At 41.1% G+C, this 17,488-nt stretch overlaps 1 protein-coding gene across 2 annotated transcripts in view; it reads left to right on the top strand.

The window, feature by feature from the left end:
- LOC104366271 (methylthioadenosine phosphorylase) overlaps positions 1 to 7,395 on the top strand; it is a 31,534-nt gene extending 24,139 nt beyond the window's left edge. Inside the window, exons 6-9 of one of the 2 annotated variants that reach the window (XR_006164870.1) lie at positions 123 to 362; positions 898 to 1,020; positions 6,432 to 6,580; positions 7,185 to 7,395. Coding sequence is in view for 1 of the 2 variants with exons in the window: in XM_042787951.1 (XP_042643885.1) it covers positions 123 to 362; positions 898 to 1,020; positions 6,432 to 6,467 (399 nt within the window). In the remaining variant the exon portion in view is untranslated. Of the gene's footprint in view, positions 1 to 122; positions 363 to 897; positions 1,021 to 6,431 lie in introns of both variants that reach the window. The other variant, XM_042787951.1, reaches the window with a different exon arrangement.
- The last annotated feature ends 10,093 nt before the right edge of the window (positions 7,396 to 17,488 follow it).

The following is a 17,488-nucleotide window of genomic DNA, read 5'->3' as shown; positions in this document are numbered from 1 at the left end:
CAGCTGTAGCCATATGAAGCTTGCCTGCTTTATGTAAAGCTAATTTCTTTTGTAAGTTTTCTGATGGGATACAAAAGCAATGCACCAGGAGAATTATTTCCTTTTCCTGGCATGTTTTGCAGGTTCTTATTGAGACTTCCAAGAAACTTGGGCTCCAGTGTCATTCCAAGGGGACAGTGATCACAATAGAAGGCCCACGTTTCAGTTCTCGAGCAGAAAGCTTGATGTTTCGCAGCTGGGGAGCTGATGTTATCAACATGACCACAGTGCCTGAAGTGATTCTTGCGAAAGAAGCTGGAATGAGTTATGCTAGTATTGCCATGGCAACAGATTACGACTGCTGGAAGGAACTTGAAGAAGCAGTGAGTGAAACTTCTTTCCTCTGGCTCTTGTTCTGAGGGATCTGGATGAGAACCTGTAGATTTTGATCACAGACCACATACTGATCTAAACTGTTCATTCTTACATCAGTACCAATGAGTTATTCTGGATGGACGACTGTGAAAGTATGAACAGAATCAATTGTTGCTACCTCATTCATTTTCATAAACTTGCCTCATTACTAGGAATCCTTTTGCCTCCTCTTGTCTGAATTAGGGGGTCTGTGTGTATGAAGTTCATGAGCTCTGTGTGTGAGCTTATCTTCCTGTAATTGGTCTGGTGTTTTTGCTTTTGCATGCCTGTGCAAAACGATGTATCTGTTTTAGTTCTCCTATATGTGTAAAATACAATCAGACATATACCTACAGGGGAAGGAATTTTTTACTGGCTAAAAGAAATTGTGGCATTTTAAAGCTTCACCTTTTCACTTAGAGATGTATGACTTAATTTATTTGGGTATTTAAAATGTGTGCCATCAAAACTGAGAGAAACCACTCAGTTTTATTGTATTTCTAGGTTTCAGTGGATAAAGTTTTAAAGACGCTGAAAGAGAATGCAAATAAGGCTACTAGCATACTCCTTACTGCTATACCTCAGATAGGTTCCATGCAATGGACTGACACCCTGCACACCCTGAAAGTAAGTATACATATGAGTCTGATGAGTACCAAGGACAGTGTATGCATAAATACACATAATACAGGTATATGTTGCAAGATGTTTCTGCTTAAATTATAACTTCTTACAGTAGATGCTTCAACAAACCAAACCACTCAAGATGGGCAAACAAGTTCATTAAGACTCTCACAAGCTTGATTGCAAAGATCTAGCTTCAGTTTTACAAGAAGTGTTATAGAAGGTAAAAAAATTAAGGTCATTTGTATATGATTGATGAAGCATTATTCTTTGTAGCACAGCTAAGATACAAATCTGTGTAAGTATCCAAATATAGAACCTGTACCTCTACTCTTCTTTAGCTTAAATCTTAGAACAATGGAGAGCCAAACAGAGAAAACCGAACCAAACAAAAACCTTTGTGTTCCCTTTAACATGTAAGAGAGGAATCTGTTACAAGATATGGGTAATAACCAGTTTGAAATTACTGGACCTGTGTTCTCCAACAGATTTCAGATCCACAGTGCATGAAAAAAAGAAAATAAAAACATTTCAAAATATATTGGTGCGGGAATTTTTAGGCAGAATTTTTTAGACCAGGGTTTACTTACATGTTTTACATCATCTCTGTTTCACAGGCATGCTTGGGATTCATTTGTGGCTATAGCATAGAGGGGAAAGAACAATATTAAAATAGTTGGGATGTCGATTCACCTTCTCAGCAAGCCTTTTGTGACAAATAGCCACTTCCAAGAGTACAAGAGCATGAAGCACAAGAACAGCTGAGGACTATATTGAGATGGTGTGGGAGGCTAGGAAAGGTAACTGGAATGTGAAAGACAGAGAGCAGACATAAGTGGGCAACAAGGATCTCTGTTAGTGGAAGCAGCAGCAGTCTGAAAAGGAGGAAGCCTGTTGAGGAAACTTGTGAGAGAGTCCAGTCTCTGACAGCTCTCTCCTCTCTAAGGTTTTTCTTTCTCTTTTTTGAAAATTATAGTGGTGACTGAAATTTGAATGGGTAAGAAATATGAACACAGACTTAAGTCATGTCTTCATATACCTAAAAGTGTGTCCCTGAAATTCAACTATAACAGAACTGTATGTTCTGTAAAAATCTTTTGTCTTCTGGTTGGGATCAAATTTTCTGTTTTGTTTCCGGTATGTTTCTCTTGTCAGTGACTCTCATTTCTTGTTTAGTCAATGTCCTTACAGAAAGAGATATTAAGCAATATTCCCCCAAGAAAGACACTTTGAAGCATACATGACCGTGTCAGATTCATAGATGTCCAACCCAAATCCTTAAAATGAGTGTTTTTTCTTAACTAGAAAACCTCTTTTTATTAAGGGACCATAGATTGTGTTTATGACACTTCCTTACCCGGTTATCTGAAACAACTATTTTAATGTCCATTCTGTACATTTGTGAAAGGTAATTGACCTTTCCCTTTTGCAGTCTTTAGGAAGTTGTGTCATGAATGGATAAGGTTGACAACAGAAACAGTATTTCTTCTCCTTCTAATCCACAGAAAACATTTTCAGAGGACTGAGCCACACTTTTTGTTTAGTACAGACACCTAGCTATACAAAAGAACTCCAGAGTTTGGACAAATAATCTGAAAAATGTGCTAGATAATCCTCAGGTGCTTTGGTCATGCTGGCATGCAAGAAAATTTCACAAGTACATATATAATGCTGCTTAAGTACGGAGGTATCTGCCTCCGGTTCTGGCAGGTGTACTTCAGTAAGTGATGTCCTGTTGCTTTCCCTTTCATGATTGTCTTGGTTCTTCATTGGGAGTGAAAGAGCAGGTGACTGGAAAGAGCTGGCACTGAGATTGCCAGGTTACCCTTTAATCAACAGTAATCCTTCTTTCAGTTCATTGTCAGCTGGCCAATTCAAGTGCTTCTTCCAGCTCAGTCCCTGAACTACCATTTACTGAAAGAAGAAAATATGATGCACCAGAGGAAGCGTCATTCCATTGTAATGTAGCTTCTTATGCTCTTCTCTTAAGCATCTGCTACTGCCTGGTATCAGTGATGAATATTGAGATAGTTCCACTTGGGTTTGGCAATTCTTACAGGATTATATGATTTTTGCTAATGGTGGCTTGGTTTGAGTGATAATATACTGGGAAAGGGAGTTGATCTGAAGGGGTTAGAAGAACTGGAAACAGGAATTGCCATGTGGGGTTTGAGATTTTATGTCAGGAGAGTAGGAGTCACAATTGTTTCTGATTTATCACATCCAAGTACTCTGGAAAAGTGACAGGAAAGTCTGAGACTTTGGAGACTTCCTCTGATTTTAGTTAGGAAGGGCAGGAGAGGCTAAAAATCTTTCTGTTTGAGGCATTAAATGGTGGTAAAGTGGATGAAGGATTGTTCGTAGACTTTTGTGTTAATGAATAAGGACAGGCAATTTTGCAATACAGCAAAGAGAGATATATGTATGTGCCTCTCTATGAGTGTGTAGTTGAATCAGAAAGAGTTTTGAAAAACTTACCTCTTCGTCAATGTGAAAGGTTCATCTGTATATTTTACTCTGGGAATTTTGAAGGTCAGATGATGGGGTTTTTGAACTGATCTTTTTTGGAGGCACCTTTTCCTAGGTATTGAAGGCAGTGCCTCCTGGATGCACTGTGGTAATGTGGTAAAGAATGCAGACAAAGAGGCAGGGGAGCAAGACTGCAGCCGGTACTCTGCTATCAGTGAGGATGTAAAGCTGCACCAGCCTATGTCCAGGCTGCAGCTGAGCATCTAAAATGAGCACTTGCCATTGTCTCTTTCTAGCATTTGGGGGGAACCATGTGAAACCGTAAAGCTGTACATGGATACAACTTTTCCTTTCTGAGCACTGTAATCTGGCTGCTGTGACTGGAAGAACTTCACGAGGAAGGAGAAATTATGCTGCCAGTCTCTTTGCCCAGCTTCATTTATCTGTCTCTTCCCATGACAGTATGATCCCACCACCTATCCACATTTGGTGGTGTCACCTGAATCTCACAGTAGTCTTTAGAAAACCCTGGAGTACTGAAGCAAAAATGTTCAAGGGCTGGTTTTCTCCTGAAGCATAGGCTGCCTGCCATCAGTTCCTTTTCATGTGTCTCTTCATCTGTGATATGCCAGTGAGTTTACATGTAGTTTGAAAGTTACTGTTTTTTAACTGCCTAAGATGTCTTTATTTAGGTCAGTATTTCCTGGCTCTTTTTCTATAAAAATAGATTATTCTCCAGGCTGAGATTACATGAGCTTGAAAAAATAGTTTGGAGTAAACTTTTCTGCAGGCATAGTATCTTCCTACAGCCTTGTCATTTTGAGGCATGGCCAGGGTATAAAGCCTTTACTCTTTAAGAACAGGGTGTGACCACAATGTATTTATGTCGTGGATCAGGAAACACAGATGATGCTATTGATCACAGTGGTCCAAGTGATTTCTGGCCATTGTCAGGGAAATTCTGGGTAGGATGGGTCAACCATGGGTGATATACAGCTGATCTGCTGCTCACTGAGAAGACTTATTTAGTGAGGTAACAATCACTGGCAGTTGTTGCTGTAATGCTCATGAAATAGTGGCGTCCAACATCCCATGGGGAGCTGGGAAGGCAAATAGCAGAGTACCGATGCTGGAGTTCAGGTGAACATACTTGGGTTTAACCAGTGAACTAGTAGGTATCATCTCATGGGAGGCAGGTCTGGAGGGGCAAGGAGCTCCAGAAAGCTGGCAGGTCTTTAAGGGCAGCCTTCTCCAAGCACAGGAGTGATCCACAGAAAGACCAGTCAGGAGACTGACTTGGTTAAAAACAGCTCCAGTGTGAGAATGCAGCATTCAGGTGTTGGAAGCAAGGACAAGCTACAAAGAAGGAATCCAGAAGCAAGAGCGAGCATGTAGGGATTGCCTATAGTTGACACTTGGAAGGAACAGCAAAGGCAACAAGAACTTCAGCCACTGCATTTATACCAAAAGTTGATCAAGTAAAATGGGCTCATTGCTGAATGAAGTAAATGAATTAGTGACAGCAGACAATTTCAAAGGGGAACCCATATAGTGGATTCTTTTAATCTTTGTTAGGAAAAGTGTTAGTGAGAGAAGAACAACTGTCTTGTTGAAAATAATTTTAACTCGTAACATCTGGGAATTGAGATCTGTACCTTTATTACAGTAAGATTCAACCCCATGAGGATTGGAGAGAATCTGTACTGGGATGGTAAAAAGAATGTGATGTTAGAACTGATTTTTCTTACAGAATGGTTATAAGAAAATCAGCTTGTGCTAAGGCCTAAGAGCTTCTGTGAATGCTCCTCAGGTAAACTTACTGACTCTGTAAGGAGACCTGCTTATATCACCAGCCTTTTTCAAACTTCTCTACTAGCCTATGTGAAATTATATTTGTCAGACCTCTGCTACAGGAAATAATGTACTTTGATAAGAGAGCTGTGGTAAGTGAATACTGTGAGATAGTTTAGATTTGGACAGGTATCTGTAGATATGTTTCAGCACACTTCATCACTGACATGCTTGACTTCACTGTTAGGTAGCTAACAAGTTGGAGGGCATAGATGTTAACATTTTTCACACATTTTTTCTAGTCTACCACAAACTGCAACTAACATTCATAAGTAATGTGTTTAGAGCTCTGAACTTGTAAATATTCTTGAGTAATTTTCTTCTTCAAAAAATATCTCAGTGAAATCAGTGAACATACTTATGTGTCTAGAGTGAATGGGCTCAGGTGACTAAGGTGGAGAGGGAAAATTCATCAAGGCTTCACTGCAACTGTAGTTGCACTAGTCTACATACTGTGATCCTTGCAGGCTAATGACCTCTCAGGAAAGCTGAGAGTGAAGTATTTCTCAGATCCTACCCTTGAATGTGGCTGATATCAAAGTTGCCTGTCCCTACATGACATGAGTATTTCATTCACTCCCAGACAGTGCACTGTTAGAGAAGGGTTTCTGTTCTTGATAGATGTACTTCAGAACTGATGAAGAAACATGTAGAAATCACAAGTGCATTAAGTGCGTTTTCAGAGCATTCTGATTATATTTGTAAGGAGCTTTCTATGAATGTGATGCACGTAAGTCAGTATGCTGGCTTAAAAATGAAAAGCAAGCTACACAATTTTTCATTTGTAGCTTGTGAGACTAAAGTCCTTAAATTAGTGTTTCTGCAATATGATTATTGTTCTCAATACCAATAACCCTGTTACAGAGGTTTAGAAAGTTGTAATGACAAGTCCTTGAATTCTTGTAGGGTATGCCCTCCCTGTAATTCTTTTAACTTTTGTGGTGTTGGAGCAAGTTGGAGATACTGTGCCCATGGAAAGTGTTGCAGATGTTTGTAATCCAAATGGAAGCTATGTAGTCTGCCTTTACATTGAAAAGTAATTCTGCTCTGCATTGGCAGAGGAAGCATTCATCTACTTTGATTTTCTATTTCAGACAACAATGCAGTGTTCGGTTATCCTGCCAAAATAGTAGCAACCTGGATGAACCTTGAAGTTTTGGTGCTCACAAGGAAAAGTGGATCACTTTCAAACTTCCAGAGGTTATAACATCTTCAAAAGTTGTTAGAAGCATAAAAGAATGGAGTAAGTGTTGACCAATGATAATGTATAAGACAGCTTTTATAATCTTTATTATGCTTGCTAATGTATAAGATTACAAAAGTTAGATTTTGAGTATGTTTTAAACTAGGAATAGTTTTATTGTCAAGCTGGATCATACAGTGGCTTGAAGAAATAAGTCGGTAGCAAATTTTCATCCTCTATTTAGTGATATCTTTTGGTTGATGAAAAAATGGAAAGGCTAGGTGACACTTTGTTGCGGTTTCATAAGATGAGATCTAAGAAAGCAGATTCGTAGATAACCTATTTGCTTTCCTATTTTTGCCTCCCACCTTTTCCTTCAACAAGGCAAATGGTTACAATTCACTTCAGAAACATACCAGAAAAACTGAACAGACAATTGCAAAATAAAATTACACTATTTTTATACATTATTCATATTCTTTATTTCAGTGATTTTTTTTTTTAAAGCAATGGGTTTTTGTTTGTGTGCTAGAAGTCATGGTTTAATAAATGTGGTAGTTCTTTCACAGCATCAGTTATGTAATGAATGAATGTTCTCAGTAAAAAAAATTAGGTAATGCCTAAGCCAAATTTGTGCCTGAAGATGCATTTATGTGACTTACAGAACTGTACAGAAGAGTACTTTGCTGCCAATGTCCTGAACACTGTGCTGGTCTTTTGCTACTTCATTGATCTGAACAACTCTGGTTTTAGTTTCTGGTTTAAGTGATGAACGTGCTCAAGTGCTTTTAATGTATGCATTTCCTTTTTTAATACAATTTCACTTCAAGAAAATAATCTGCTTCTTGTCTAGTAAATAAAATAAATGAACCCTATGCTTCTCCAAACTGTGTGGAAATTGATTTTTTTTTTTATTTATTTCTAGTCATTAGTGAGTGTATTTTGTTCATGTGACAGTGATTTTTGCTATTCATGGAACAGGTTGGTCATGATACCTTGTAAACAGCAATTTCAGAAAGATCACTTTTTGAAAATACTGTGCTGCTTAGAACTGAAGGTTCTACATCCCTGAAACAACAGGGATTGCTGAGACAGAGGTAGATCAGAATGCAATCCAATCCAAGCAAGGGAAAAATCAGAAACATGAAAGGTACAGATTCTCACAGTAATTAAAAAAAAAAAAAAAAAATCTAAAGGAAACATAAAAAAGAAGGTACATAAGTTTTTTTAGCTCACTAGTCTTGTTCTGTTAGACACACAGTCTCCTGATATGAAAGCCTTTAGATTTGGACATATTCTCCCTAGCAAAAACACTACAGGTGCTTTTCAGATACTGGGGTAAACAGCTTAACTAACTTTCTGTATTTCATGGTGCTTGTTTAAATAACTTAGACTGCAGGAGCCAGAGCTTGAAACTTGACAGAAAGACGATATAACGTACCTTTTACTACTTTTACTATCTAGCCAAATCGGATGGCTAGTCTTAAAAGTTGTTTTCATTATTGTTATCATTGCCTCCTAGACAGTTTTAGTGAAATGGGTTGGAGCCCTAAAGTTCATATTTGGATGTTCTAGGAGAAAGTAGTTTCTGGGTTTCCATTTTCAATCTCCCGTGGTTTGTCTTTTAAAACATTCCATAGTGTCCCTATTGCAATATGACAATGGGCAACAGTTTTGACCTGAAATAGGATAGATTGAGATTGGACTTAAAAATGTTTTTTATGATGAGGGTGGTGAGGCACTGTCAGAGGTTGCCCAGAGCAGCTGTGGCTGCCCCCTCCCTGGAAGGGTTCAAGGCCAGGTTGGACGGGGCTTTGGGCAACCTGGGCTGGGGGAAGGTGTCCCTGCCCGTGGCAGGGGTGTTGGAACTAGATGGTCTTTAAGATCCCTTCCAACCCAAACCATCCTATGATCCTAAGATATCTATTTGCTCTGTCGACATAGGCTTGGTATCTGAAGGTGTCTCATGCAGAATTAATACAAAGTCAGTAACACAGTGGTAGCATGTAGTGTGTTTTTGCAAAGTTTAGCATACATTTTATACTCTTTGAAATGTATTGGGAAGTATTTATCCAGTAGACAACATGACAAAGATGATAACTGTCAAGAAAAGCATAATGTTTAATTATATAAAGATATGCCAAATAACTGGATTTAATTGTCTTTCTAAGCAGTCCTATTGAAGGTATTGAATTTATTGTAGGAAGTACTGCAGATACAATAGAGAACAAGAAGCTACAAATTTAATGTACTGCATTACTAAAACCAAGTAAATATTCTAGCAAAGAACAGTGGCCGTTCCTAGACTCAAAGTGTCTCTGGTTTGACAAGAGTGAGACAGTGACATGCAGAGAAATTCATGGATGGAAATTGCTTCTCTTCTGTTTGACTGTCTCTTCATGACAACTTTATTTTTTTACCACCACTATTCCGTCCATTTGCGGTGATGGATTTGGAGTGCTGCCTTCTGATGCATAGTATCGACACTGCTCTTGTGTCATAACATCAGAATAAGTGCTAACAAATACTAGTTTGAAGTTCTTGGAAAATCACACCTCCACCTAGTAAACAGCTTACCAGGATATAGAAGGCTAAACTTTTGTTGTTGCCTAGTTTCCAAACTCCAGATTCCAAAATGAACTTGGACTCCAAAATGAATGTCTCTCAAGGTTGACTGATGTCATTGCTCCTCTTACAGGAACTTTGTGTTTTCTCTGTGTTAGACATAACCTGCTACACACAGCTAGTTTTACACTGACAAATGTTGTCTCATACAAAAATTAACAAGGCTTTCAGCAGGACATTTCAGGGTCTGACTGGTTTCTATCCATATGTTTCCTGAACTGTTACATATTAAAGCCTCACTTAAACAGTGTCTGCTTCAACACAGGTACCTAAATAGTCAGCACTTGAAGGAAATGAAGCAGTGCCTCAGTGAGTACATTGCATGTCTCATGTAATATGGATTAGCACTGTGGAAAGCCTAGTATTAGCTAAACATTTTTCAAGCCTACTTCTCATTCTCCAGCAGAATTGTCCTAAACTAATTCATTGATCTGTATGGCCTAAATGCTTGCAAGGCTTCTGGGGGAGAGATCACCCTTAGAACTAGAAGGAGCTGCTGAAGAACAGGTCAGTCTGTCATGCTCCTGTGCAGGATTTGCCTTGGGGGAATAGAAAAATACAGTTGGGAAACAGTGGGTATGTTAGAAATAAATGCTGAAAGCTTAATTTTCTTCCCCATGTATCCGGAGAGGAGACTGAATGGGAGTGAGTGTAAACAGCACAGGTGCACAAAGCAGGAGACATACCAGTATTAGCCAAAGTCTGGGAAATACATAATCAGTAGCCAGCTGATTCCTGTTAAAATTTTCTACTGGGCTCCCAAGGAAATTCCAGAGCTTGGAGCCACATGAAACATCCAAATGCATGCAGACCACAAGCAGGAGTGTCACTGCAGAGTAAGTCCAAAATGCAAATAACAAATGCAAGAGGAAGACATACACCCACTCGCAGGAGCTTTTGTCCAACTGTCCCTCTGGTGGCACGTGTTAGGGCACATTGTGTCACAGGTGACAGATCTCCTTCCACTTTGACTGGAGAGACTTTTGGGTCTGGACTCAATAGCATTCAGACCCAAACAGCCCTTGTCTATATTCTAAGCCAGCACCCCACACTTACTGGTATTACAAGCATTTTCTCTCTCTGTGGAATTGCAATTGTGTCCTACCCTGCTTCTCACTGACTGTTTGGATGCTGTATTTTGCCTACCCCAGCTATCCATGCCTTTTAAAGTCTTTTTCTCTTAGAGGATATCTCCATTTATTTTGCTCAGGTCATCCTACAGTGTGTGTGTTAACAGCATAATGTGCTGATGCCAGTCCAATATCGCAGGTTCAAATATGGCACAAACTAGACTGTGAGGCAGGCCATTAGATTTACTCTTTTTTCCCCTCTTCTATTTCCTCTAAACCATCCTGTGCAGCCTAACATTGATCTATCTTGCTAACATGAGATTGCCAACTCATATCTCATTTTCACTTAGTAAACATTTTGTGCTGTTGCATACTAACAACATCCAAAGCATTTCTTAGCCTCAGCACAGGTGGCATATGACATCAGAATTTAGTTTTTATATTAGCATTCAAAACAGACCTGAGAGCAGTTGGGGTTCCCAGAACTGTAACCAGTAAGAGTATTTTGTTTATCAAAACCAGCTGACTATCAGTAAGGGGAGAAATTAATTCAGGAGGTGCTCAGCACTGGGAGGGGTCAGCCCTCTAAAACGGAAACTCTGGCTTAACTGTTTTAACGACTGCTTCCTTTCCCTGCTGTCACTGCAGTACTGACTGAAGCAGGACAGTGCAAGAGCATTGAAATCAACATTTAATTACTCTTTTGCAGAAGTTTGCAATTTTTTATTTAGATAATTGTCAAGTTCACCACCACCTTTGCTATAAATTGGCTCAGGCAAATTGTGATGCAAAGCCATATGTGACTATGCGTACTTGGTAATTCGTTTTTTGTCTCAACATCAGAAGGACATAGAGGACGCCTAGCTGCATGAGTTTAGATCACAGAGACTCTCATTTAGAACTATTCACAGGTATTTGTGGGATTTTTCAACTCCCTACAGTTCATCTTGTGTACTGATAGGGCTGTTGTTCCCCATCTCTCCTACCCCTCCCTGCTGCTTACTTTTGTTGTGGCTCCAATGCACATCAAACTCCTCTTTAGATTTCATCAGTTCACAGAACCAACAAAAAACAAAGATACAGTCCCTCCCCCAAAATGCAACAACTTCCGCCATATTAGGAAGTTAAAGCAGGTTGTGAAAGGGTTCAATGTGGCATCAGCACAATGGGGCTGCATGGCCAAGTGTCAGGAGGAGAGGGCTTTTCCTTACAGCACCTGTGAAAAAATGAAGTCTGTCAGCTGCACTGGAACTCCCAGGTTTTCAGCAGCCTGGAACTGATTTTGAATTGACTCTATTTCTATAGGAAAAAAACTTTAGGCTGAAAAAATCAACCTTTGGGTTGTCTGTTTTCTGCTAATTCTTGTACATGAACAATGAAGTCATTGTTCAGTAGTCCAATTCATATCACAGAATTGTACAATCATGGAATGGTTTGGGTTGGAAGGGACCATAAAGACCATCCAGTTCCAACCCCCCTGCCACCAGCAGGGCCCCCTTCCCCCAGCCCAGGTTGCCCAAAGCCCCGTCCAACCTGGCCTTGAACCCTGCCAGGGAGGGGGCAGCCACAGCTGCTCTGGGCAACCTGTCCCAAGGTCTCACCACCCTCACAGGGAAGAATTCATTCCTTACATCTAATCTAAATCTATCCTCTTTCAGTTTAAGGCCCTTACCCTGCATCCTAGCACTACACTCCCTGATAAAGAGTCTCTCCCCAGCTTTCCTGTAGGTCCCCTTTAAGTACTAGAAGGCCACTAGAAGGTCTCCCCAGATTCCTAGCTTACTACTGGCCATATGGATCTTTTGATCTTTGTTAAACTCTGTTGGAGAAAGTAACACTAGTTTTGTGTTTTTACTGAGAGAGAGTAAAAAGATTCTGCGTAGATAAGAAAGGCGACACTTAACTCTGTATCTGTATTTTCTATTGCCTTTCAATTTTATTCTCATAAAATGAAGCAGTAAAGAATAACATTATTGCTCTTGTGATTACCACTGAATACATAACCTGCTTCCAGAAACCTTAGGCAAGTATCAATGACACTATGAATCTTTTGACTCAGTCTTCTACTCAGGGCAGAGGAAGATAAATGCCTTATGGTCTCAGTAGCAATACCAGAAAACAGAGAGTTTTAAATTATTGTGGAATAACTCTGAGTGGAATCTAGAAGTTTCTCCAGTTTTAAATTAGCATTAGCTACTTTTTCCATGGCTACATAGACTGATATTTCCTAGAAATTGTTGTTGACTGACATGAAATGCGAAGGTAATTTCTGCATATAATTTTTATGAACCAGCTTGCTGGACTAGTCTGTTTGCAGCATGTTCTTCTTGGATGCATACACCTCTCATTATGTTCAAATGTCCTGCCTTAGGGCAGGCATTCATCACGGAATCAGGTTTCTTATGCACATTATTTAGCATTAAATTTTTTAGCTTGACATTTGGTGAAACAGTTTGCCCTGCTACAGTGAAAAGAACTGCATGAACATTTACTGAAAACAACAACAGAAGTAGCATATATACAAATGAAGTACATTCATAAATTGTAATACCTTGTGTGCTTCTATAGAGCTGTAGAAAAAAAAAAAAAAAGGATGATGCAAATCTGTAGAGTATCTTGATGTCCACGGTGTTGAACAACATTGCTTAAGAGAAGAACATGATTTAAAAAAAACAAACAAACAAACAAACAAACAAACAGTGGTTTCTATGTACACCTCAAAAAGAGAAAATAATAATGAAATTTGGACACAATGTTCAATCCCCATATTTAGCAAGATTCAGAAGCAAGAATAATGCATGTAGTAAGGGAAATGTATCTTAGAGGATAAACTGAAGTCTGTCCAGTTGTTTGGTTTCTCTAGCACAAGGAGGAAGACATTTGATCTCATGGAAATCTTTGAATTTTAATTTAGAATCTGTGTTTTCTTAATTAATGTTTTATAGGAAGCATCTTTTGTACGGGCTTTTATCCACTTGTGAGAAGGATCTGAAATAACATTTTATTTGATTTCATACAATGGCCAAACATTCAAAATCATTCTTTCACATCTGTCTGAAGATAAGCCAGCAAGATAAACCAGTAGGAAGCCAGTATGGTAGAAATTGTTTTCACCTTAAAATGCATATGAGGAGGACACTGGTATCTGCTCTGCCTTTGGACCTGATCCATATTTGATATAAATTCTCAAGTCTGCAGTGTTATAAGTACCTTGGCGTGGCTCTCAATTCTTCCTCTGGGCGTAAGACTGGTTGGGGCCTAAGGTAAAAACAGATGTAAAAAAACTGTAAAGCTAACAGTGTTCAAATGCTTGATCTTGGGAGGCAAGGAATGCCTTCTCTTCCATGATTTCCACCAAACAGGGTCAACTGTCTAATTGTAAGTACCACTATTCATCAGCCTTGTGCATTGGATGTCTGCAGGGATGACCTTTGTTTTAACAAAACCATTGATCTGTGTTGGCATGGGGTGAGGTAGAGGTCTGTTGTGCATCCTTTCAGGCTTAGGCAGACTCTGCTGTGTTTGTCTCTCCTTTCTCCAGATGTCTCTTCCCTGAGCTGGACCAGCCTCCTCTCTCTCTGTTTTGGACACCCTGTGCCTCTGCCCCATCCTCCAGCTCTCATCATGCCTGTTTTCTTACCTTTTTACCCAGCCTGTGCTGTCAACCACCAACACCATGCAGAGAAAAGGATGCTCATCCTGGGACTTTCCCCACCTCAGAGATCCAGTTCTTATGTTCTAGATTACCACTGCCATTTCCTCAAGTAGCAATGTCTTTGTTCAGAAATCACGTGTAGTAAGCTGCTTCCTCAGAAGAGTGACTACATAAATGGCAGCATGAGCTACCTAGTTTGGTGGTAGGAAGTACGGTATTTCAAACACCATGACCTCTGCTGACAGTGTGAGCTGAACTCTAAATGTTTTGTCCCCTTGATCCCTTGTGAAAACCCTCTCCCTGGTTACACAGCCTCTGGCTGCAGTAATAGGTGCAAACAAGTCTTCAAGCCACTCACTCTCAGTCCTGAGCTTACACTCGCTATCAAGGACAATGCTGGGTCTAGTGGAAAACGTCTGTGTATCTTTCTGTGAAACAACCTGAAGCCTCTAGTTGCAAGGTTCTTGGTTTTCAACTCCTAAGGACCACTTCTTATGTCACTTGGGCTTTCCTCAGCACAGAAACACTTTCTTAGCGAGAGTTTCTATGGTAACTAGGAGAGAGAAATGTGGAGAAATTTGTCCTCTGATCTCTTTTCTACAGAGAAAAAGAGTGTTCTGTCTTGTCTTCTGTTCATACAGTATCTTAAAGTATTCCTACTATTCCTCTAAGTTTGGGGGAGGGGAAAAAAAAAAAAAAAAAAAGGAAAAAAATAAAGAAATGGTGAATTACTTCAGTGAGTATCAGATTAGGATTGATTGAGACCTGATTAAAAAAAAAAAAAAATCTAGAATGAGGTATATCATCCCTCACCTCTACTGCTGGGAGTGATTGCTCCACCAGAGCTTTTGTAAGATATAAATGTCTTCAGAGGTCTTCTCCTCAGCAGCACATCCTGTGGTTTACCTGTCCTATCTTCAAATTCCTCACTTTCTTTTATGAGGGCTCTGAACATTTCCATTTTCCTCCTGAGACTCAGTGTTTGAGGTTTATTTTCTGTGTAAGAACGCAGTGAGGTTGATACATTTCCACACCTTTGGCACAGACAAGCTGTCATGGTTTAAAGCCGGCTGGCAGCTAAACCCCATACAGCCGCTCGCCCACCCTCCCCTGCCCAGCTGGTGGGGGAGGGAATTGGAGGGGTAAGGGGAGACTAAAAGGTTGAGATAAAACCAGTTTAATAATTGAAATAATAATAATAATAATAATTTTAAAAAATAATAATAACAACAATAGCAAGTACAAATGGCTAATGCACAATGCTATTGCTCACCACTCGCCAACTGATACCCAGCCCATTCCCGGATAGCAATCCCAAAATATACCACGATCCCAGCAGCGAGTGAGAACCACCCCCACTTACCAACCGCCCCTCCTTTATATACTGAGCATGGCGTCACATGCTGTGGAATGTTGTATTGGCTGACGTGGGTCCGGTGCTCTGGCCATGCTCCTTCCCAGCTCCTTGTGCACCTGCGCACGGGCAGGACATGGGGAATTGGAGAGTCCTGGATCTCTCAGCAACAACTGAAAACATCAGCGTGTTATCAGCATTCTTCTTGCACCAAATCCCATACTGAATGCAAAGCGCAGCACTGTTCTAGCTACTAAGAAGAAAAATTAATTCTATCCCAGCTACAACCAGGACAAAAGGTCAGGTGATTACTTTCTTTCCTAAAATGGTCTTTGTTTTTCACTTCCATGAAGATCTCAAAAACTGCAAACATGATATTTAAAGCCTGTGGACCCGTAGACGCAATAAATGTGAATTTAAAGGGGATGAAGCCATTGTAAAGCTTGAGGGTCATGTTCTCAAAGAGTGAATTTCCAGAATGAGTAATAGAAAACACTTTGCTTCTCTAAGTGCCATTACACCTAAAGGTATTTTCATTAAATATAAAAGCTTGACAGAGGACACCACAATGGAAAATATCTACTCAAATTATTTAGATGCTAGTGATCACACACAATTTAACTATGCTTTGTAATACACCATGCTGCTGGCTCCTTGTCTAAAGAATGAACATTTATGACAGAAAGGAAAGCAACATAGAGCTGCTACCTCAATGTGATGAACCTCTCTTTAGAAAGATGTGTTATAGAGAGAACAAAGTTGTGAATATTTCTTCACAGAGGTTGGGCTGGACATTTGGAGGGGAAAACTTTTTCTGTACCTCCCTAGGCAGTGCAAATTCTTCCTTCTTCCCTTCCCTTCCCTTCCCTTCCCTTCCCTTCCCTTCCCTTCCCTTCCCTTCCCTTCCCTTCCCTTCCCTTCCCTTCCCTTCCCTTCCCTTCCCTTCCCTTCCCTTCCCTTCCCTTCCCTTCCCTTCCCTTCCCTTCCCTTCCCTTCCCTTCCCTTCCCTTCCCTTCCCTTCCCTTCCCTTCCCTTCCCTTCCCTTCCCTTCCCTTCCCTTCCCTTCCCTTCCCTTCCCTTCCCTTCCCTTCCCTTCCCTTCCCTTCCCTTCCCTTCCCTTCCCTTCCCTTCCCTTCCCTTCCCTTCCCTTCCCTTCCCTTCCCTTCCCTTCCCTTCCTCCAGGAAGTTTTGGGCTTCAGCAGCTCCGAGGCCACAGCCCCTGGGAAAGGCACACTCCTTCACCACGGTTTTCCCGCGTGGGAATAGGCCGCGTGGAAACCCCGCGGCCATCCCGGTATGAATGCTGCTCCACTCGCCGCCTCTCTGACGGGGCTCCCCGGGGCTCCGGCCCTCCTTCCCACGGGGAAGGGGGGCCCTTCCGTGGGCATCCCGCGGGCTGCGCGTCTGGTGCGCGGCGGCGAGCGGAGCAGGCGAGGATGGGTGGGACCGTCACCCGCCCGCGGGCCCAGGGCTGAGCCGGTCTCCTGCCTGCCGGCATGAAAGCCGGGGACGGAGAGGGGGGCCGGGGCAGAAAAATAAAAACACATTCGCCCCACCCGCCCGGCCCCCGTCCCAGACCCAGACCCATTTGCTGACCCCACTCCCGCCGGCTGCCAAACGCCCTCTGGGGCGGGGCTCCCCTTTCAATTTGGCCCCCAAAGAGCTATAAACTTTTGAGGGGAGACTGTTTTCTTTTTTTTTTTCTTTCTCTCCCCCTCCCCTTTCCATTTTAAAGAGATGAGCAGCAGAAAGCTGTTCCTTGGTAAACTAGGGGCAAAACGAGGGGGGCACTGAGCCGCTTCTTCCGGCCCCGCGGTCTGTGCCCCGAGCAAAGTGCGGGCTCCCGAGCGCGGGCAGCAAGATTACCAGCGTATCTGCGGGAATCGGAAAAAAAATAGCCTTTAGGCATAGTATGCGTCCGTGGTGACTTTTTCTACCGCGTGTGCTTGCCATCGGTTTTTTAGTAATAAAAAGGAAAAAAAAAAAAAAATCTTTCCCTTTTTAAAGAGATCATAATGTCATGAGAAGGTACGAAGTGCAGATGAGCTTTCCTGTTGCTCTGTAAGCGTTAAGTAAGGACACTAACGAGTTTCATGGAAGTTTTTAAATCGGGCGTGTACGTGCAGAAATAATACATATCTGCGTATAAGCTCTGTGTATTCGTTCTGCGTGAATGTGTTGTGTGTACATATATGTATTTATTCAGACACAAAAAATGTAAGCGATGAACAACGTCGAAATAAACTACACCGCCCAACACTGAA

This window comes from Tyto alba, unplaced genomic scaffold, assembly GCF_018691265.1.
Source record: "Tyto alba isolate M040663 unplaced genomic scaffold, T.alba_DEE_v4.0 Super-Scaffold_13, whole genome shotgun sequence".
NCBI lineage: Eukaryota > Metazoa > Chordata > Aves > Strigiformes > Tytonidae > Tyto > Tyto alba.
Note: the sequence above shows the minus strand (reverse complement) of the source record. Positions and strands in the feature narration are given on the sequence as shown.